Here is a 22,576-nt window from a genome sequence, read left to right as displayed (position 1 = left end):
TGGCAGAGATACGGGGTTATCCCGCTGCTTTAGTTCAGGGATCTGCCCTGTAGCACTGAGCAGAGTTTTTGACATTGGCCGGACATTCCCGCAGAGAGCATCTCTGTGTCTTTCAGCTGGCACACGTAGTTCCATTGTCATCGACTCCGGTAGTCAGCAAACACTCAGTTTGGAAACTGGAAGGGATTTGGCTATTTTACCTTAGTCTGGATTTGTTGGGCAAATAGTAGTTCTTAGTTCTTTTTTTTTTTAACATCTTTATTGGGGTACAATTGCTTTACAATGGTGTGTCAGTTTCTGCTCTACAACAAAGTGAATCAGTTAAACATATACATATGTTCCCATATCTCTTCCCTCTTGCATCTCCCTCCCTCCCACTCTCCCTATCCCACCCCTCCAGGCGGTCCCAAAGCACCGAGCTGATCTCCCTGTGCTATGCGGCTGCTTCCCACTAGCTGTCTACCTTATGTTTGGTAGTGTATATATGTTCTTAGTTCTTAGTTGTGGTTCGGGGAGCTGGAAATCTTTACAAATGCAGATTCATGGCTCCACCCCAGACCTGCTGAATCAGAAACTCTGGGGATGGGCCCCAGCACTTGGTGCTCTCATGAGCCTCGCAGGGCGTTTCAAAGTGCTTTAAGAGAGAGCCGCTGATCTGAGGCAGTGCTTCTCCAACTTGGGAATCACCTGGGAAACTTGGTAAAAATGCAGCTTCTGATTCAGTAGATCTGGGGTGTAGCCTGGGATTCTCTAGGGCAAGGTTTCTGAATCTTGGAACAACGGACATTTGGGGTCAGATAATTATCCGTCCTGGGGTCCCGTCTTTTGTACTCCAGGATGCTTAGCAGAGCCGTGGCTTTTACCCACTAGATGCCAGTAACATCTCCCCCCAACTCCCACTTGTGACAACCAAAAATGTCAGACGTTGTCAAATGTCCCCTGGAGAGAGGAGAGGAAGGAGAAAAATCACTCCCCCCAACTCCTTGAGAATCACCCATCTAGGGGCAGTGGGTCCCTTCTCCCCACCCCCACCCCTGCTACTTATTAGAATCACCTGAGTATCTTTTCGAACCTAGCCATGCCTTGGTCCAACCCTAGAGATTCTGATTCAAATAGTCTGATGTGGGACAGCTGGAGGAGGTGAGGGGCATTCTAAAAGCTTCCCAGGTGGTTTTCATATGCAGCCAGGCTCCAGGACCATTGTCTGAGAGCAGTGGATCTCAGAGTATGGTCCCCTGATCAGAAACATCAACATCAGAAATGCAGATTTCCGGACACGCAGGATTGCTGGATTCTGATGCTCTAAAGGTTGAGAACCTGCCTTAGAAGGTCAAATTTGGGAAGAACTTTAGTACCTTTTTACTCAAAATAGTGCCCAGCAGTTTCAGCACCAGCAGGAAGCCTGTTGGAAATGGAGAATCTTGGGACCCATCCGAAGCTGGCAGGTCAAAATCCATATTTTAAGAAGATCCCCAGGGGATTCCTATGTCCTTTAAACGTTGGGGCAGACTGCTCTGGGACAGTGGTTTTCAACTTTGGCTGCCATTTAAATCTGAATATCTGGGGCCCTGGTATTTTTCCAAAACTCCCCCAAGTAGTTGAAAACCGCTGTCCCAGGAGACTTTACTCATAAAGCGTTAGAGCTGCCAGGACCCACCGCAGCAGAACATTCTAGTCCAATCCCCCGTCTACGGATGAGGCCTGAGAGGTCACCTGACTGGCTTGATGTTGTATAGAGCCAAGCCTATGTCTCCAGGCTTTCAGGCTCAAAGTCCCTGGATCCGGAGACAGCTCTGGCACTGAGGTGCCGAGGCAGCTGGCCGCAGGAGCCTGGCTCCTACCCTGCTTGGGTCTGCCCATCCTCCAGAGAGTCCTTCAGCTCAGTCTGCCCGTGTGCTTTACCCCAAGGACTCCTTCCTGACTGCTCAGAGCCTGGAGCAGATACTTCAGGAATGAGACTGAAACTGGATGCTACCCTCTGGGGGCAGTTGTACACCAACTCCTCTGGCCTTGGTCCCCAGGGTGTGTTCGTGATGGTACCACTGTCCACTGTATCCCCTGGCAGCATCAGCCGTTCTTACTCTGCAGTTATGTGGTTAATGAGCTATAGCCAGGGGACCTGGCCAAGATATTCTTGCAGGAAGGGGGACCCCTTCCAGGGCCCGAGCGTGGGCTCTTGTCTAACACCCGGAAATGAGTTGTCCGAGGAGATATACGTGCTGACAAAGCAGAAGAATTTATTGGGAAGGGGCGCCTGGGAGGAGAGCAGGAGGGTAAAGGAACCCAGGAGAACGGCTCTGCCACGTGGCTCGCAGTCTCAGGTTTCATGGTGGTGATGTTAGCTTTCTGGGTTGTCTCTGGCCAATCATCTTGCTCGTGCTTGGTCTGACTCAGGGTCCTGCCTGGTGGCGCACGCATCTCTCAGCCAAGATGGATTCCAGCGTGAGGGTTTCTGGGAGGTTAGGGCAGGACATATCGTCTCCTCCCTCCTCCTTTCAGCCCCTCCCGAATTCTTCCAGGTTAGTTGTTTTTTTTTTTTTTTTGGCTGCGTTTGGGTCTTTGTTGCTGCGCACGGGCTTTCTCTAGTTGTGGCAAGCGGGGCTACTCCTCGTTGTGGTGTGTAGGCTTCTCATTGTGGTGGCTTCTCTTGTTGTGGAGCACGGGCTCTAGGCTCGAGGGCTTCAGTAGTTGTGGCACGTGGGCTCAGTAGTTGTGGCTCCTGAGCTCTAGAGCGCAGGCTCAGTAGTTGTGGTGCACGGGCTTCATTGCTCGGCGGCATGCGGGATCTTCCCGGACCAGGGCTCGAACCCACGTCCCCTACATTGGCAGATGGATTCCTAACCACTGTGCCACCAGGGAAGTCCCCAGTTTAGTTTTACAAACATACTATGGGCTGGCATGTCTTGTCCTCCCTCCTTTTGGCCACTCCCGAATTCGCCCGGTTAGTTTTCAGCAGCAGCGCTGCGTTCTTTGTCGGGACCTCCTGCTGTGAGACAACCCAGGCAAGCGGTTGTCATCGTGCCTGGCCAAGGCAGGCAGTTTTGGTCAATGGTTCCCTACCAATGCGAGCAAAAACCTTCTACATCAGAGTCACAGCCTGGACCTTACCTTGTATCCATCTGACAAGAGCACCAGGTCCAGATAATTACTCAGATAACCGACTCAGATTTATTCCGAGCTTCTCTTTTTCTAGGATTTAGGTAGGAGTTTGAATTGATCAGTAACTGGGAAGACAGAAACCATTCTAGGTATTTCCAGCAGAGGAGAATTTAATAAGGGGCATTGGTTACAAAAACATAGGAAGAGCTGGAGGAGCAAAAGAGGAAAAACATTGTTACGAGGGATTAGTTACAGCAGAAACCCATAGCAACCGAGGGCTAGGGGAGCAAAAGTGGCCTGGTAGTGTTACCCCAAATCCAGAAGCTCACGCTGATGTTGACATGTCTGTACCTGACACCATCATGGATGAGAATGAAGCCAGGGGCCCAGGAAGCCCTCACTGAAGCCCCTACCAGAGCATAATGGCTTCCATCTTCTTCCTGCCTTCTATTCTCATGAGAGTGCCTCCCATTGGCAAACCTAGTTGGTACCCAGCTGGCAGAAGGAGTCCAAGAAATGTCATTTCGTGACTTTTAGCACAGGCAGTAAAAGGGAGATGATAGAAACACTGAGCACCAACAGAATCTTCGGCACAGCAACCATTTGCTGAGGTCTTAGACGTCTCCCCGTGAATCGCTGTACTTCTCGGCAAGGAGAAGAACGCAGAGCAGCCCCGCTCAGCCAGTGCAGGTAGGATAGCGCCCAGGCTGTGAGCTCTGGACACGCTCCTTTGGAAGGACATGACTTCAGGCCAGATGTTCAGGCCAGAAGAGCCCGTCACAGATGTTGCTTTCACTCTCTCCCCTATGACTTGGTATGTGCAAACTAGCTCTTCAAAACAAGCCCTCCCCCCCATTTTGGACTCTCTCCTTCCTCACATTGGAAGGGCCAGAGGTGATGGGATGGGAGGAGATACACATCTTCATGCTGAGCAAGCTTTGGCAGAATCTTCTAGGGATCACACTGTTCAGATGTCCAGATTGTGTGCAACAGTGGAAAGAAAATGCTGATTATTCGCAAAAAGCAACAAGCATGTCTTAAGCCAGACCAGATGGGCCTGGAAACTTCCCAGAGGGAGAGAGAAAGAACTAAGAAATGAACCCCAGTTTCAGGGCATTTATCTTAGAGCGGGCCAGGGCAAGGTTCAGGCATCTTTGGGGGAAGGGGAATTTGTGCGCGCAGTGAGGGGGGGTGGGTAATGGTGAAAAGGGGACCCGTGAGCCAGAAGAGAGCAATGAGCTCCCAGGAAAAGGAGAGAAATGGACAAAGCAAGCAGGCAATTCTTTCTTCGATTTTGTGACAGATAAGCTGGAGCTTGTCCCCGGTGAATTTTACTGCAGGGCTGTCATGGATACTTTTGGCTTTAAATGTATTATTAAATTTGTTTAATGACTTTGTTTGTGTGTTGGCAAGGCTCAGGGGTCCTTGAGCACAGCTCAGAGCCTCAGCCTAGTTTAGGAGCTGACACATGGTGGCCGAGCATTTCCCAGATTTCCACACAGCCTTGAACAGTGCCTCTGGGCCAGAGCTGTACTGAGTGCTGAGGAAATCGTCTCAGTTCTCCTCCAGATCCGGAGGGAAGAGAGAACACTGGGCTTCCTTTTCACTCTGAGGTGGTGGTCTTTTCACTTTTCACTCTGTGGTCTGGCTAATTTGAAAGGACCGCAAGTTAAAACTCATTCTCTTAGGCAGCCCACACTCTGGCAGTGGGCTCAAATCCATGGTTATTTCAGAAACAGATATAGATAGAAATCAGTCAGTGTGGGAGAAACAACATACTGCAAATTGCAGGAGGGTAAAATATTTAGAGAGCCGCAACTTCCATTGATATAAAAAAAAGTAAACCATAGAATGTAATAACTATTGTTTGGGGGGATTTTTTTTTCTTTTTTCCATTTTTAGTTCATTTCGGTTACATTGGCATTTAGATAGAACAATGGACAGTTAGAATTACAAGGCCCCATCTAGAGACCAGATTTTGAGTAGACACACGATTTGTCCTTTAGACCAACAGTTTTTCCTAGGCCAAAAGAGAAAGAGACCAAAATTCAAGTAAGTTTAAAATCCATGGGCAATGAAAACCGAGCAGGTATCTTTGGACATGCAGGGAGCCCCATTTCATTTTTTTAACAAAGGTCCACATACAGACCAACTTGGTTTTTGGAATTACTCTTTGCTTGTTTTATATTTCCTACAGAATAGAATAGTTGGAGAGTTAACACAAATGGAAGTCTGGAATAAAAAAGAATCTGTGATTTTAGATATGAAAATTGATGGAATACGTTTCTGGCCTCCCAATCATCTGACAGCTGGGTTGACCCAATGACCCACAAGGAAGTTTGCTGGGCTGAATGGTATTATTTCCTGAGATTCAGTTGAGGATACAGATATCATGGGGCTAAGAATAAATGTGTCCGTGCGTTGTTGTAGATGCTCTTAACTCATATTGAATTTTTCCTGGGTTGACAAATACACATTTTCTTGCAGACTTTCAGGAAGCTAGTTTCAGCTTTGCAACAAGTTGCAATTTTTAGTTTGGTATCTTGCTTCTGGTGATAGTGACTTCTAATTGTGGAGTTCTTTGCTTCTCTTCTAGACTCTTCTGTCCATTGGGGAAAGTTTTCTAATACCTCATGGTGCCAAAGAAATGGAACCACATTCCAGAGACATCCGCAAGGATTACACTCTGGCTGGGGGAGGCAAGCAATGGGGCAAGTTTTCCGTGTCCAGGTTTGTTCTGCCTCTGCTCTTTCTTCCTGTGCCCCAGGAAATGACTGCCTCCTTCCTCCATCACCAACCTGCCAAAATTCCCCATCCAAACAACCGTGAAGAATACCATGGTTGTTTGAAACCACTAAGTTTTGTGTGGTCAGTTGTTGGGTTGGGGAATTTCGGCAGGGCTCGGCGGCTCACCTCTGTTCCACATAGTAATGGCTGAAGTGCCTGATTGGGGCTGGAGGATCCAAGTTGGCTTCACTCCCATGTCTGGCATCTCACTCAGAGGCGGCTGTACTGGCTGGCATTTGACTGAGTCTCTTTCTCTCTCCCTTCATAATTTCTCAGTTTCTCCACATGGCCTGTCCAGTCAGATAGTTGGACTTCCTTAGATGGCAGCTGGCTTCTGAGATAGTGAACAGCCGAAGGTGCCAGACTCTTTAAGGGCCTACACCTGGGACTGGCGTAGGGTCACTTTCCCTGCATTCTATTAGTCAAAGCAAGTCACAAGCCTGGCACAGATTCAGAGGGAGGGGAAACAGACTCCACCTCTTGCTAGGAGGAGCTGCATGTATATAAGGGGATTATGGGTGGCCATCTTTGCAGGAAATTCACCAGAGTATCCTTTGTTAGAAATAAGAGCTTAGAAATCATTAGTGATATACATCTTGGAAGATGCCATAGCAAATTTGAAAAAAAAAAAAGGTGTGATTGCTTATATCCCAGTTCACGTACTGTTAACAAGGCAAAGTCATAATGCCTTAAACAAGATAGAAGTTCTGTTCTCGTATAAATGTTTGTCCGGGGCAGCGTCCTAGACCCAAACTCCTTGTCATTTGTCCTTCCATCCTCAACTTGCAGCTTTCATCCCACAGTCGAAGATGCTGTTCCGGCTCCCCACCCCAGGGACATTCAAACCAGGGTGGAAGCGGGGGTAGCCACACATACTTTTTGAAAAGCACATCACTTCTTCTGACAACCCACTGGTGGAAGCCATCCCATGGCCACACCTAACTTCAGACAAGCCTGGGAAATATAGTCTTTATTCTGGAGGGCCACAGGCCCGGGGAAACTTCTTTTGTGCTAAAAAAAGAAGGGAGATGGGAGAGCAGGTGAACACATCGACTGTACACATTGAGAAGAAGTTGGTGTAAAAGATCAAGGGAGAAAAGAAGGGGGAAAAAGATTAGTTAAAAAGCCAGTTGGTGTAAATCAACTATACTTCAATAAAATAAAATTTAAAATTCAACAAAAAATCATATTATATACCGTATAGGTAAAAGTATTTATAGAAACAATTTGCATAAAAATTGAGGTTCTCATTGCAATAATCAGTTGTATTTAATAAAGAAAATGTATAAGATAGTTCCCAAACATAAATCCAGTTGGAATGAGTTATGGAGGACATCAGAGAGGAAAGGAGCATTAAATGGAGTCTGCTTGCTGTGAGCAGCTGTGATGATCCTTTACATTCTTGAGATAAGAATATCACCTTGGGCTTCCCTGGTGGCGCAGTGGTTGAGAGTCTGCCTGCCGATGCAGGGGACACGGGTTCGTGCCCCGGTCCGGGAAGATCCCACGTGCCGCGGAGCGGCTGGGCCCGTGAGCCATGGCCGCTGAGCCTGCACGTCCGGAGCCTGTGCTCCGCAGCGGGAGAGGCCACAACAGTGAAAAAAAAAAAAAAAAAAAAGAATATCACCTTGCCTTAGAATGAGGTGGAGGGAGGGAAGAACGTGCATCCCCACCCCAGGTCAGGCAGTCCCAGACACAAGTTACTGTTATGTTCTGAAGCACCTATTCTTCATACCTCTAACAGTCATGTTCAAACACAGGTCTCCACTGGAAAACATTATTTAAGCAAACATTTTAGGATGCAGTTAATTTATAACCTTAGTTTAAAGGGTTTTTTTCCCTTGTTATCTGTTGGCCAGAACATTGCCCTTTTCACCCTCTTTCTTATTTCCACTACCTACCACCCACCACCTACCTGGTTAGACGTGTTCAATATTCCCAGGTATATAGTTTAGCTTCTCAGATAAACAGTAGTTGATAGAGTGCAGTATATTTGTTTCTGATATTTTTATATGCAGAGAAGAAACTAGAGCACAGAGGAGGGAGACAGTTTGTCAAATGTCTCCAGTGAGTGGGGCAGAGGCCAGGCTTTTCTGTGCAGAGTTGCACAGTTGCCACACAATAACTGGCTCTGGGGGCATCCTGACTCAACAAGGAATCATGATTATGTTTCTATAGTAACTTCATTTATTTCATTCATGGAAATTTATAATAACTTAGAAAAAGCAATGATGGCCATGGCTGTATAATAATAGGCTTCAGTCCTGGAGCATCTGGGGAAGGGCAGGCCAGCTGGTCTCTTGAGCTGAAAGAGAGGCCATGATGCTGGAGGATGCAACAGAGTTCAGTCCTGCTGCCGCTCTTAAAGGATGTAAGGGGAAGCTGGAGCCGGCGACCATGGAAGAATGTGTGTGCAGAGGATGGAGGAAAATGCTAGGTCAGCAGCAGGCAGACATACAGAAGTGTTCGGCTGATTAAAATAATTGAAAAAGATGCGATCATGGCTTAGAATCTCAGACCACAAAGAAATTCCAGAAGAGAGGAGATGCTTCCCAGACTATAAATGGGGATGATAATAACAGTACTTAGTCTAGTAGGTGGTGGCGAGAATTCAATGAAATAATGCAGGGATAGTACTCCGTCTGGGGTGGACAGGTAGGAGGGTTATTTTTAGTGCTTTATTTCTTCTTGTTTCTGGCTTGGAGGATCACCACTTCTGAAAAATTAGGCCAGTTTCAGCAGATCATTGTTAGCTGTCAGAAGCTGGCTTTCAGAAGCTCTGAGACTCTTCACCCAGATAACCTAATTTGGAGTGCTGTTTGCTCAGTGACAATGTCAAGTTCATAGGGAAAACAACCCAGCCTATCCTCCAGCTGTTTAGTTTACATGACACAGAGGGTAAGAGTATCTCTTCACTCTGACAATGTCACTCCAAGAAAATCTGGTAACACTAAGTAATTTTACAGTGAAATCTATCTCCTCTCCTCAGCCCCTCCCTTTCGGCTTTAAATTTTAAAAAAATAAATATGCCTTCTATTATGAGGTTGCCAACTGTATTTGGCCAGCAGGGGGCAGGTATTGTACACTTGTCTTCCTGATTCACCCAAAGCTGTGAAATGTTCATCTGAATTGTAAAGTATGTCTTCTATTACCTATCATAGTAAAACCAGAAAAAGGGGGATTATTTTTAAAAATGTATCAACTGAAAATAGACACCTCTAATGTATTTAAAGCAGCTTCCATTGCACCATCACATTTATAAACTTTATCAATTCTAAGAAGCATATTTCTTTTTCACATTTTACTATCCCTGAAATTAGGATGCATCTCACAATCGATAGTGACTTAGATTCAGTAAAATATGGTAGTTATTCAATTTAGGATTAGTGTATTAGGGCTGTAAATTCACACTCCATTGAAGCATGCCATAGAATGAAAATGAATTTGGATAGCTGAAGATAAAATTGTTTAACAAATTATTCATAATTTCTTACCCTAAATTAAATGAGAAGTTATTGGGCAAGACACAGGAGAAAGTATATGAAGATTTTACTTGGTGCATTTAGTCTCTCAAAGATGTTTGTAATTCAGAATCGAATGACATTTCATTTTCATTCAGGCTGTAGTAGCATGTAAATAATTACCAGCTGACATGTAAAGCAATGCAAATCTACATGTCGTTAATTTACTCTGCCCTCTTTAAATACATTCTCTACCTATTCAGAATCATCCAGTAGAATTTGCCAAAGTTTGAATTCCCCCTTCTTCTGATTTCACTTTAGCTATAATAAGATGAAATCTAAGGGAGTAAGAAATTGACATCTCATTTATTTCTAGCCCTCATTATCAGCCCATCCTTAGTGAGGGGGCAGAAATTCTATTACCAGGTAGGGAAACTATTTGGGGAACTTTGGGAGGTCTTTGGAGGGTCAGAACCAAGGTAAAACTGCTGTCCCGAAATACAAAACCATAGGTGTGGTCCAGTGGCAGTGGAGGGGAGAGTGGACCCAGACAGATCATTGTTTAAGATATCGAGGAGTATGTTGGGGATAGACATAGCCAGGAGAGAGAGAGCTGGTTCCAGGGGTAAGTGCTCTAATTTGGGCTATAATTCACATTATCATTATTTACATGCCTGGCCTTAAATAAATCACTCTGAGCCTCAGTTTCCATATCTGTAAAATGAGAGCATTGGGTAATTCTTTTAAGCCTCCATAGCATTTACTTTTTTTAAAATAAGTAAATAAATAAATTTATTTATTTTTTGGCTGCGTTGGGTCTTCGTTGCTGTGCACAGGCTTTCTCTAGTTGTGGTGAGCGGGGGCTACTTTTCATTGTGGTGCGTGGGCTTCTCATTGCGGTGGCTTCTCTTGTTGTGGAGCACGGGCTCTAGGCGCGCGGGCTTCAGTAGTTGTGGCGCATGGGCTTAGTTGCTCTGCGGCATGTGGGATCTTCCCCGACTAGGGCTCGAACCCGTGTCTCCTGCATTGGCAGGCAGATTCTTAACCACTGCGCCACCAGGGAAGTCCCTATAGCATTTACTTTTATGTAGCCTGGGGCAGTGTCATTTTATACCTCGTGTCATAGTTCACATATGGTAACATAATCCCCCGACAGACTGTAGACTCTCTGAGAAGTACATGGTTCTCTTGCCTTTGTGCCTGCCCAAACCCAGCAGTTAGAATGATGCCTTGGGGAAGGCAGGTACTCACTAAAGATTTGTTGCCTTGAATTGAATGGAACTAGATGATACCTAAGGCACCTTTCTCTAGTCTCCTGTGACGCTGTCTTTAAAGCGGGAGGGACTCACAATGGCTGAATGACTTCTAGTTGAGTAACTGCCATATTGCCAAGTCAGCAGGCAGAGTTTGGAAGTCTGGGGAAGAAGTTGCTGTAGCTAATAAATTACCCCACGAGACACCTAGCAAGGCCAGCTGATTGCAGGTTTAGCAATGCACAGGTGAGTACTCAATCTTTAAAACTCAGCAGGCAAGAAGGGGCAAGATGAAGGGAGGGAAGAGAAATACAGAGGGGTGAAGAAACCCTTCAAAAGTGGGGAGCACCTAGACCTTTGGGCATGTCAAATGCTGGGTGTTGAACCCCAGGTTGATGAGATATTCCCTGCTGATGGCGAGAATATTCTGGTTCTGTTTGCAGATATAGAACCTCCTAGAATCAAGTGCCCAAGTGTGAAGGAACGCATTGCGGAACCCAATAAATTGACAGTTCGGGTGTCCTGGGAGACCCCTGAGGGAAGAGACACAGCAGATGGCATTCTCACTGAGTAAGTGCAACTTGGCAGCTGGAATGATGCTGCCTCTTTTATGTGAGACATTCACTACCCAGAGTCAGGAAGTGTATCTATGCTGGTCAACTTATGCTTTCAGACTCAGTACAGCACTCTTTCAGCCATTCCTCATTCATTTCTTTATTTTTCTTCACCGTCCGACATACTATATTTTTCACTTTCGTATTTGTTTATTGCCTGTCTCCACTACAGTATGTTCGCTGCCATATCCCTAATGCCCAGAACCATGCCTAGCACATAGTTGGTACTCAGTAAATATCTGTTAAAGGAAAGAAAGGAAGTAAGACGATGGGGTGGTGGGAAGAAGGGAGGAGAAGAGACGGAAGGAGGAAGAGGAAGCCAACTGGTAAATTCAGGGATAGACTCACCCCCATTGCCTGCCAGGGGCCCCTCCCCAGACCTTCCTAAGCCACCACCTCACTGGGAACCTCTGTGTCTCCCAGGTGGAGCCCGATGTTGCCCCCCTTGTGCTCTGTGAGTCTATCCCTTGTGTTTTGGCACCTGCTTCTTTCAAAACATTTGATTTTTATTTTTTAAAACTTGCAACCACATTAAACACTTAAAGAAGCAGCTTAAAAAAAAAAAAGAGACGGGGGCTTCCCTGGTGGCGCAGTGGTTGAGACTCCACCTGCCGATGCAGGGGACACAGGTTCGTGTCCCGGTCTGGGAGGATCCCACATGCCGCGGAGCAGCTGGGCCCGTGAGCCATGGCCGCTGAGCCTGCGCGTCCGGAGCCTGTGCTCCGCAACGGGAGAGGCCACAACAGTGAGAGGCCCGCGTACCGCAAAAAAAAGAAAGAAAGAAAGAAAAAAGAGACGGGGTCTTCTGCCTTCTTCCTTTCCCCCATTCTCCAGGACCAACTGCATGAGTAGTTTGAGATACATCCCAAATGTTTTTAAAAATGGGTGGTTCCCTTCGGTGAAGTTCAGCCACATGTTGTTCTAATCTAGCATATGGGCCTATGCCCCTGCGGCTATTTGCTGGGCCCCCACCTTCCCTGAAGGCCACTACTTCATGTCAGCACGTTCACATCCATGCTTTAAAGTTCACCGTCCTGCTAGACCTCCTTACCGAGTTTCCATCTGTGGGCAAAGAATACCTCTGACTTACCCCCTGGTGAGCCATACAGCAGGGAAAGACTTTCTAGAATCCTGTCAACCCAGGCTGGGCAAGAGGAAATGTTTTAAAGCAATTATTAGCCATAATAGAACATCTTCTACTAGCAAGAGCCTGAGTCTCTCACCCTTAGCAGGACATTTTGTTCCTGCAGCCTGATAATGATCTCCCTGTGCACCATCTAGCTTAGATCATAATTGTTATGTTTCCCCTTGTAACTCCTCAAAGATAAACTTTGAGTATTAAGAAAAGTATTTATTTGTTGTTGTATACACATGTCACAAACCCCTAAGGAGAAACTTTAGGCAATTGGGATGAAAAAATAAATCACAGTTGATAGAATCAGGGATTGGGTTTTAACTATTGTTGAATCTTTTGGGACCCAGCACAATGCCTGGCTAACCCCTAGCCCATAATAGGTTCTTACATTTTTTTCACAACTGTGATCGCTATTGAAATCTGGTATAATAAACACACAATATCAGGTCATCAGATGACTCTATCAAACAAGGATATTCACCTTGGCATGTCTGTGGGTAACCTGTGTGTTATGGTTAGAAATGTGACTTTTTTTTTTTTTTTTTTGCGGTACACGGGCCTCTCACTGTTGTGGCCTCTCCCGTTGCGGAGCACAGGCTCCGGACGCGCAGGCTCAGCGGCCATGGCTCACGAGCCCAGCCGCTCTGCGGCATGTGGGATCTTCCCGGACCGGGGCACGAACCCACGTCCCCTGCATCGGCAGGCAGACTCTCAACCACTGCACCACCAGGGAAGCCCAGAAATGTGACATTTTGAAGGCGCGTCTTAGTAGCCCCGACGCCTCTGTTCAGAGCAGCTGTCGGCTTCCTGAGCTCTACAGCTCAGAGCCGGCGGAGGCGTGGAGCAGGACGCTTCCTTGGGCAGAAGGAGGGGTTCAGAGAAGGCCGTCTTGTCCCCTTTTCAGCTCTTGCTTGGCCTCCTTGCTTCTCTGACATTTCTCTTCCCCATGTGTTTTGGAAGCTCCTGTTATATAGTCCCCTTCTAGGAGGGAAGGTTCTAGTGTCAGGCACTGAGACAAGTGCTTCCTGTGAGCTCCCTTAGTTACTCCTTATGACTGTTATTTGCATGTCAGATGAAAGAGTGTCTCCAAGAGGTGAGCAGCCACTCACATTGGAAGTCTGATTCCTTTCAGGTTCATCTGCTTTTAAATTGTGCTTCTTGAGGACCTTAAAGCATCTAAGGTTCAAAGTGACGCGTCTCTAATGGTGGGATTTCTGGCACTTTCCTAACACCCCTCACTTCACCCTTTTACAAGTAAACAGCTACCTTGTCCACCTATGTGGAAGGTTCTCCTCAATGGTGACAGTGATAATTTCACATGCCTGTTATTAGCCAATATTTCTCATTATTTCTAAGAAGTATAGAGAGAAGAGAAATTATCTATTGAAAAACAAACAAAACCTGGCATTTGATCATGTTGTACCTACTGATGTTCTTATCAGACAACCAAGAAGAAAGATGCAGGAGTCACCCATGCTGTGTGACCTTGGGCAAGTTCCTTGATCTTTTGGTGCCTCAATTTCCTCATCTGTGAAATGGGGATAATAATGCCTACCTCATGGGGTTGTTGTGAGGATTAAATAAACTAATATATGTAAAATGCCTAGAACCATGCCTGACATGTATAAGGTTTATGTACGTGCAAAGAACAATAATAATAATAACTTATTATTAATAATAATAACTTAAGTTATTATTATTATTAGGATCACCAAGGAATCACAGTGAACTTGCCGTTTGCTCAGGAAAGGTCTCCACCCAGATAGAAAAAGCAGAGAAAGTTCTAGCGCCCCCTGCAGGCCCAAGTTGCCAATGAGTGCTTGGACTTCCCTCTCAAATGATTTTCCTCACAGAAAATTCCTTCATTCTCCCAACAGGGAGGCAATGCAGGTCCCCCTTGGAACAAAGGAAGGAAGAGTTGGGCCCTGGGTTCTGAGCATCCCCCATCCTCTGTTTACATTCCAACGAGAAAAATAAATCTGAACTTCCCAGGAATTGGGGACTTCCATTTTTCTGGTCTCAAACCGCTCTTCCAAAACAGAGTAAAGCTCAGGAAATTCTATTCTTTGAGAATTCAAGTAGTAAAACTGGTCTAATGGCTGTCCCTTGGAGTCTCTGTATCTTGGGCAGAATGGGTACTCAACAAATGCCCGTGATGCCCCTCTTTGATCATTACGCCCATCACGGCCCAGTTGTTGTTAGGCCTACAATGATCATCTTTGGTGTTTCTGATTTTTTTTCCCCCTTTAAGTGTTATCCTAAAAGGCCTACCCCCAGGCTCACATTTTCCAGAAGGAGACCACAAGATCCAATACACAGTGTACGACAGAGCTGAGAACAAGGGCATTTGCAAATTTCGAGTTAAAGTAAGAGGTAAGATGACTGGTTCTTGGCTTTTTTCTCTCCTTATAAGAACAAAGGGAAACAGAGCCTTAAGCAAGAACCCTCTGTGAGTGGCCACTGCCAGAGGGAGACTAGCCAGCTCTGGATTCGCCTCTGATCATGAGGCTAGGGGAAGGGTGCTATCTTAATGCCTGAATTTCACAATTCCGATCCGGATGAGGTCCAGTGCTGGCAGATTGAAGGAGTCCGAGAGAGCAGTGAGTTTGTCTCACGTGAGCCCACAGCTGGCTGTCCCAGAAGAGTATTATTCAATAACTTTTCCACCCCTGGGCTTCGGTGACCAGCTAAAGCCTGTAAGTCCTTCTACTGATATGAAGGACGTTAGGAGAACCCCCCGCCCCAGCTGGGGTCACCAGGAGACCATGTTCTTGGTGTTCTAGAACTCTTGGTCTACCTGAAAAAAAAGGTTTATTTTATGCCTCAATGGGCAGTTACTTAACTAACCATCCTTCCTCCTTATTCTTCTGAGTTCAACCTCCTCATCTAGAACACAGGGGGCTAAATCAGTTCATCTCAGTGGTCTTGTTAGTATGAACAATGACCATCCCAAGGCCCACCCACTGGCCAGAGAGCTATGCCTGCCCCCATGCCTGCCCCCTCGCTCGTTTTCTGGTGCTTCTGAACCCTCCCCTTCCCTGGTTACTTTGTGGCGGGGAGCTCAGCACTGAGCCCCCTCTGGGCTTGTGTCCCACACAGTCAGACGCTGCGGCAAACTCAACGCCCCAGAGAATGGCTACATGAAGTGCTCCAGCGACGGCGATAATTACGGGGCCACCTGTGAATTCTCCTGCATCGGAGGCTACGAGCTCCAGGGGAGCCCTGCCCGAGTGTGTCAGTCCAACCTGGCCTGGTCTGGCACAGAGCCCACCTGTGCAGGTACGAGGGTACAGTGCAGGTACGAGCCCTCTCTCCAGCCAGCAGCAGACCCTGAAGACCCTTTGGCCCAGATTTCCAGTACAGGGAGGAGGGAGGGCTTCGTTCTGTATACCGTGAAAGGTTCGGTGCCAGCCCTCTTCATCGGATGGGTGAAAACAGTCCTCGGATCCCCGGGCAGCCCACCTCGCCTGCCCTCCTCCTGTGCCTCTGCCTATCTTCTGATTTCTCGCTCATGTCCTGTAAGGAGGAAGCTGGAGGTGGGAGCCCAGAGCCCATTATGAATCAGCGGCACTATGAATCAGCACAGTCTGTACCCTTGTTCCTCCCTTCTACAAATGTAAGGATCTTTTTTACAAAGCCAGTACACTGCTGCGCACAGATGATAGAATGCCTGCTTTGCAGCACTGGCTGGAAAGTCCCGCAGACCTTGGGCATTTGGAATCTTTCCTCCCAATGTCAAAGGAGGAGGATAATACTTTGCCCACTCCTGGAGTGGTTGTAAGTATTAAATGAGGTCATCTATTCAACAGTGGAACTGAGCGGGGCCTGGCACAGGGTAAACTCTCAATACCTGTCAGTTATTACTGAGGAACACAGATTGGGCTGGGTAGTGATCATAGTGTGAAATTTGGGCTGGCCAGGAAATTCCAGACATGTCTTTTATTTCTATACTTCACTGTTTTCTCGTTTCCTGGTACTTTCTCATCTTTATGCTTTCCCTTTAATCCCAGCCATTCAGAGTTAGCTGAGAGACAGAGACAGAGAGACACAGACACATACCTCAGCTAAATGCCTGAGGCTCTTCAACTTCATACATCAAAGTACAAAGAACATCCCTCTTTCCTTCCCTGTCTCATTTCCTGAGGCAGGAGAGGAATGCCCACCCCCCAGGCCTAGCACAAATACCCACATCCTCATCCCCAGAACCTGTGAATATATTAGGTTACGTAGCAGAAGGCACTGTGAAGATGTAATTAAGTTAAGGATTTTGAGATGGGGAGAAGAGCGTGGATTAACCAGGTGGGCTCAATGCAATCACAAGCGTCCTTATAAGAGGGAGGCAGACGTGCTCTCAGAGTCAGAGAAAACGACGAGGGGAGCGGAGGTCGGAGAGGAGAGAGGCTGGAAGATGCTGTGCTGCTGGCTTTGAAGGTGGGGGAAAGGCTACGAGCCAACAACCTCGCCTTTACCCCAGTGAAACCCGTCCCAAACTTCGGACCGCCAGGATTGTAAGAGAATGTGTGTTTGTTGAGCCGCGGGGTTTGTGGTGACGAGTGATAGCAGCGAGAGGAAACTAACACGCTTCCCCACTCCCCAACCCAGTGCTCCTTGGGACCACCTCCCGAATAAACTAATACTTCTAGTTGAATCTTTATCTCAGGGTTTACTTCTTACACATATGGTTCTGTGTCTCATCACAGGCTGTGTTGAGCCAGAACCAGTAGAGAGTTTCTGACCTGTCTGGCCATTTCTGATTACAGCCATGAACGTCAATGTCGGCGTCAGAACAGCCGCTGCGCTTCTGGATCAGTTTTATGAGAAAAGACGACTGCTCATCGTGTCCACGCCCACAGCCCGAAACCTCCTCTACCGGCTGCAGCTGGGGATGCTGCAGGTGAGTCCTTGCAGCAGGGCCAAGGCGGGAGGGAGACCTCTGCACAGGAAGGGCCCAGTCATTTCATTAAAAGCAAAGGCCAGATTCAGTGCCTCATCCATTTCCCGTGAGCTTCAGGAACCGGCACTTCAGAACTCCCCCATTCATTTCTGGCTCTGGGGCGTAACCTAATTAACATTGACTCCCCAGAGCTAACCCAATCGTTTTCCAACTAATGAGGTTTGGTCGTCTTCACTAATAAGCCTAATTGACATGCTGTCCAGGTTCAGCCAAAGAGCAAATTGTCTTTGCTGAACCCGTCCAGGATATGACTGCGAGGGAGGCGATCCAGCAGTTGTTGGCCCTAAAGGCTGGCTCGAGGGATGAGAGGGGTCTAGGAGCCCTCGGGCCCCACATCCTGCTGCAGGGAGCTTCCCCAGCTCTCAGGGAGCTCCTCAGAGAGGGATAACCATCCTTTAGAGAAGCGGTTCTCCAGGTGTGCTCTGTGAGCCAGCAGCGTCAGTATGACCTGGGAGCTTGTTAGAAATGCAAATTCTCGACCCCCATCCCAGACCTGCTGGATCAGAAACTACATTTTAACAAGACCTTCAGGTGATTCCTAAGAACTTCAAAGTTTGATGGGGGGCGCTTTGCTAGGGAATGTGCCCTTTTTAGCTGTGTAAGTTTTGTAGCTACAGAATGAGGCAACCAGTGTCTTTTGGGGAAAAAACCAAACAAGCTAGAAACTGAAAGGATTGAATTAGAACTTGTTTGATTTCTGTCCTGAAGTGTGTTGTCAATAAGAGTGGCCAGTCTGATTGAATGCTAAAGAGGTAGGATGTTATGCTGGGTCATGGACACGGTGCTGCACATTTTGGGAGGAATGTTTCATTCATGTATTACAGTGAATAGAACTAGGTTTTTAGAACAATCTTGGTTTAATCAAAGGCTACAATTTAACTTCTCATTTCAGCATTAAGACAATGAATAATGATAAAACTTTGTTTATTCTCCCCATGTACTTGGACTTCCCATGAACTCTGAAGAGCCATATAAAACATTTTGGGCTCCTTTGATAGGAACCCAATTCATCTCATCTTTAACCCCAATCCCTGCCACCTGACGTCCACCTTGTGTCGCCTCATCCCGGCTAGGGAGTTGCTCTTTGGTTAGCACAAGCCCGCACCACTCCATTGTGTGGGAAATTGGCCTTGCAGGCTCTATTTCACAACCATACATTTCCTGACCTTTTCTTTCCCTCTCTCTTTTTTTTTTTTCTTTTGGCTGCATTGGAAATTCGTTGCTGCATGCGGGCTTTTCTCTAGTTGTGGTGAGCAGGGGCTACTCTTTGTTGCAGTGCGCGGGCTTCTCATTGTGGTAGCTTCTCTTCTTGCGGAACACAGGCTTTAGGCACGCAGGCTTCAGTAGTTGCAGCATGCAGGCTCAGTAGTTGCGGCACGCGGGCCCTAGAGCATGTGGGCTTCAGTAGTTGCAGTGCATGGGCTCAGTAGTTGCAGTGTGTGGGCTCAGTAGTTGTGGTGCGTGGGCTCTAGGGCACACGGGCTTCAGCAGTTGTGGCTCGAGGGCTCTAGAGCGCAGGCTCACTAGTTGTGGTGCACAGGCTTAGTTGCTCTGCGGCATGTGGGATCTTCCTGGCCCAGGGATCTAACCTGTGTCCCCTGCACTGGCAGGCGGATTCCCAACCACTCTGCCACCAGGGAAGTCCCCTGACCTCTTCTTAGTTCCATGGAAAAATGAAAAAGCCAGACAACTTGCTTTTCCTCTGTTTGGCAAACTATGGCTTTTGTAAGTAAAACTTTATTGAAGCACAGCCGAGGCTCACGCGTTTGTGCATATTCTCTGTGGCTGCTTTAGCACCACAAAGGCACCGCTGAGTAGTTAGGACAGAGACCATCCAGCCCCATGAAACCTAAAACCTTTACTATCTGGCCCTTTACAGAAAATGTTGGCTGACCCCTGCCCTAGTCTATCCTATTCCTTCAGGTACTTGCTAAATTACTAATCAACTAGTTGGATAAGATATTTGCTACCAAGGTGTTTATATGTGACCCCCCCAACATATTTACATTGGCATTTTTTTTTAACATCTTTATTGGGGTATAATTGCTTTACAATGGTGTGTTAGTTTCTGCTTTATAACAAAGTGAATCAGTCATACATAAACATATGTTCCCATATGTCTTCCCTCTTGCGTCTCCCTCCCTCCCACCCTCCCTATCCCACCCCTCCAGGCTGTCACAAAGCACCGAGCCAATATCCCTGTGCCATGCGGCTGCTTCCCACTAGCTATCTACCTTACTATGTTTGTTAGTGTGTATATGCCCATGACTCTCTCTCACCCTGTCACAGCTCACCCTTCCCCCTCCCCATAACCTCAAGTCCGTTCTCTAGGAGGTCTGCGTCTTTATTCCTGCTTTACCCCTAGGTTCTTCATGACATTTTTTTTCTTAAATTCCATATATATGTGTTAGCATACAGTATTTGTCTTTTTCTTTCTGACTTACTTCACTCTGTATGACAGACTCTAGATCTATCCACCTCATTACAAATAGCTCAATTTCGTTTCTTTTTATGGCTGAGTAATATTCCATTGTATATATGTGCCACATCTTCTTTATCCATTCATCCGATGATGGGCACTTAGGTTGTTTCCATCTCTGGGCTATTGTAAATAGAGCTGCAATGAACATTTTGGTACATGACTCTTTGAATTTTGGTTTTCTCAGGGTATATGCCCAGTAGTGGGATTGCTGGGTCATATGGTAGTTCTATTTGTAGTTTTTTAAGGACCCTCCATACTGTTCTCCATAGTGGCTGAACCAATTCACATTCCCACCAGCAGTGCAAGAGTGTTCCCTTTTCTCCACACCCTCTCCAGCATTTATTGTTTGTAGATTTTTTGATGATGGCCATTCTGACTGGTGTGAGATGATATCTCATTGTAGTTTTGATTTGCATTTCTCTAATGGTTAATGATGTTGAGCATTCTTTCATGTGTTTGTTGGCAGTCTGTATATCTTCTTTGGAGAAATGTCTATTTAGGTCTTCTGCCCATTTTTGGATTGGGTTGTTTGTTTTCTTTTTATTGAGCTGCATGAGCTGCTTGTAAATTTTGGAGATTAATCCTTTGTCGGTTGCTTCATTTGCAAATATTTTCTCCCATTCTGAGGGTTGTCTTTTGGTCTTGTTTATGGTTTCCTTTGCTGTGCAAAAGCTTTGAAGTTTCATTAGGTCCCATTTGTTTATTTTTGTTTTTATTTCCATTACTCTAGGAGGTGGGTCAGAAAGGATCTTGCTGTGATTTATGTCATAGAGTGTTCTGCCTATGTTTTCCTCTAAGAGTTTGATAGTTTCTGGCCTTACATTTAGGTCTTTAATCCATTTTGAGCTTATTTTTGTGTATGGTGTTAGGGAGTGATCTAATCTCATACTTTTACATGTACCTGTCCAGTTTTCCCAGCACCACTTATTGAAGAGGCTGTCCTTTCTCCACTGTACATTACTGCCACCTTTATCAAAGATAAGGTGTCCATATGTGCATGGGTTTATCTCTACATTGGCATTTTAAGCAGAGCCTTCAAGGAAAGGTTTGATTGGCTTATGTGATTCAGTTAGAATAATAAAAATGTATATTTCTACCTTTTCTAACTTGTCTACCAATTCTGTCACCCCAGAGATATTTCAGTGGAACTGTAATAAAAACTTGGTGTTCTAATAATTCAGCAGTTTAAATTTTCTTTTCCCATTTAGTCATATTCATCTTAAATTACTTTTTTGTTCCCTTACTGCCATTGGCATTCCCGATGAGATTTTCTGGCATATGGTTGAGTGGGTCACGTTCCCGAGGCTCTTGCCAAGAGCCAGCTCTGGGGGCTGGAACATTTTTTTTTTTTTTTTTTTTTTTTTTTTTTTGCGGTACGCGGGCCTCTCACTGTTGTGGCCTCTCCCGTTGCGGAGCACAGGCTCCGGACGCGCAGGCTCAGCGGCCATGGCTCACGGGCCCAGCCACTCCGCGGCATGTGGGATCTTCCCGGACCGGGGCACAAACCCATGTCGCCTGCATCGGCAGGCGGACTCTCAACCACTGCGCCACCAGGGAAGCCCCATTTTCTTTCTTTTAAAATTGAGGTACGATGGACATATAACATTAGTTTCAGGTGTACAACATAACGGTTCAATACTTGTATATATTGCAAAACGATCACCACAGCAGTCCATTTAACACCTATCACCATACCTAGGGGCGAAAATTTTTTCCTCATGATGAGAACTTTCAGGATCCACTCCCCTAGCTACTTTCAAATATACAGTACAGTATTATTAACTAGAGTCACCAAGCTGTATATTGCGTCCCCATAATTTTTTCATTTTATCACTGTAAATTGTACCTTTTGACCCTCTTCACCCATTTTTGCCCAACCCCCAGCCCCCACCTCAGGAAAACACCAATCTGTTCTCTGTATCCATGAGCTCAGTGTTTTTCTTTTTTTATTTTAAGATTCTACACATAAGAGAGATCATATGATATTTACCTTTTCCTCTTTTACTTCACTTAACATAATGCCCTCAAGGTCCATCCATGTTGCAGATGGCAAGATTTCACTCTTCTGTGGCTAAATAATGTTCCATTCTACCTATCACATGTTCCTCGTCCATTCCTCCATCAGTGGACATTGAGGTTGTTTGCATAGCTTGGCTATTGTAAATAATGCTGCAGAGAATATGGGGATGCTTATATCTTTTCAAGTTAGTGTTTTTCTTTGGATAAATACCCAGCAGTGGAATTGCTGGATCATATGGTAGTTGTATTTTTAATTTTCTGAGCACCCTCCATACTGTTCTCCATAGTGTCTGCACCAATTTACATTCCCACCAACAGCACACAAGCTCCATGTAGAGCAGTAGTGCTGTTATGTGTCTTTTTGACGATGGCCATCCTAATAGGCATGAGGTGATACCTCATGATTTTGATTTGCATTTTTCTAATGACTAGTGATATTGAGCATCTTTTCATGTATCTGTTGGCCTTTCATATATCTTCTTTGGAGAAATGTCTATTAAGGTCTTTTGCCCATTTTTAAATTAGAGTATGTATTTATTTGCTATTGAGTTGTATGAGTTCTTTAGATATTTTGGATATTAACCCCTTATCAGATACATGGTTTGCAGTTTTTTTCCCCCATTTTGTAGGTTGTCTTTTCACGTGTTGATAGTTTCTTTTACTGTGCAGAAGCTTCTTAGTTTGATGTAATCCCACTTGTTTGTTTTCTTCATTTTGTTGCTAGTGCTTAAGGTGTCATATCCAAAAATCATTGCCAAGACCTATATCAAGG

The 22,576-nt window shown here is 46.0% G+C and overlaps 1 protein-coding gene across 3 annotated transcripts in view; it reads left to right on the top strand.

Annotated features, from left to right (window-relative positions):
• Nucleotides 1-22,576, top strand: part of SRPX (sushi repeat containing protein X-linked) — a 101,857-nt gene that overhangs the window by 52,616 nt on the left and 26,665 nt on the right. For 2 of the 3 annotated variants that reach the window (XM_027091472.1, XM_027091473.1), the window contains 4 exons: nt 11,044-11,170; nt 14,601-14,722; nt 15,449-15,628; nt 17,110-17,243. In XM_027091472.1, coding sequence (XP_026947273.1) covers nt 11,044-11,170; nt 14,601-14,722; nt 15,449-15,628; nt 17,110-17,243 — 563 coding nt within the window. The remainder of the gene's footprint in view (nt 1-11,043; nt 11,171-14,600; nt 14,723-15,448; nt 15,629-17,109; nt 17,244-22,576) is intronic. The other variant, XM_027091474.1, reaches the window with a different exon arrangement.

Source organism: Aethalodelphis obliquidens, unplaced genomic scaffold, assembly GCF_003676395.1.
Source record: "Aethalodelphis obliquidens isolate GAN/ISIS:26980383/991018 unplaced genomic scaffold, ASM367639v1 scaffold71, whole genome shotgun sequence".
NCBI lineage: Eukaryota > Metazoa > Chordata > Mammalia > Artiodactyla > Delphinidae > Aethalodelphis > Aethalodelphis obliquidens.
This window is presented reverse-complemented; position numbering and strand designations above follow the sequence as displayed.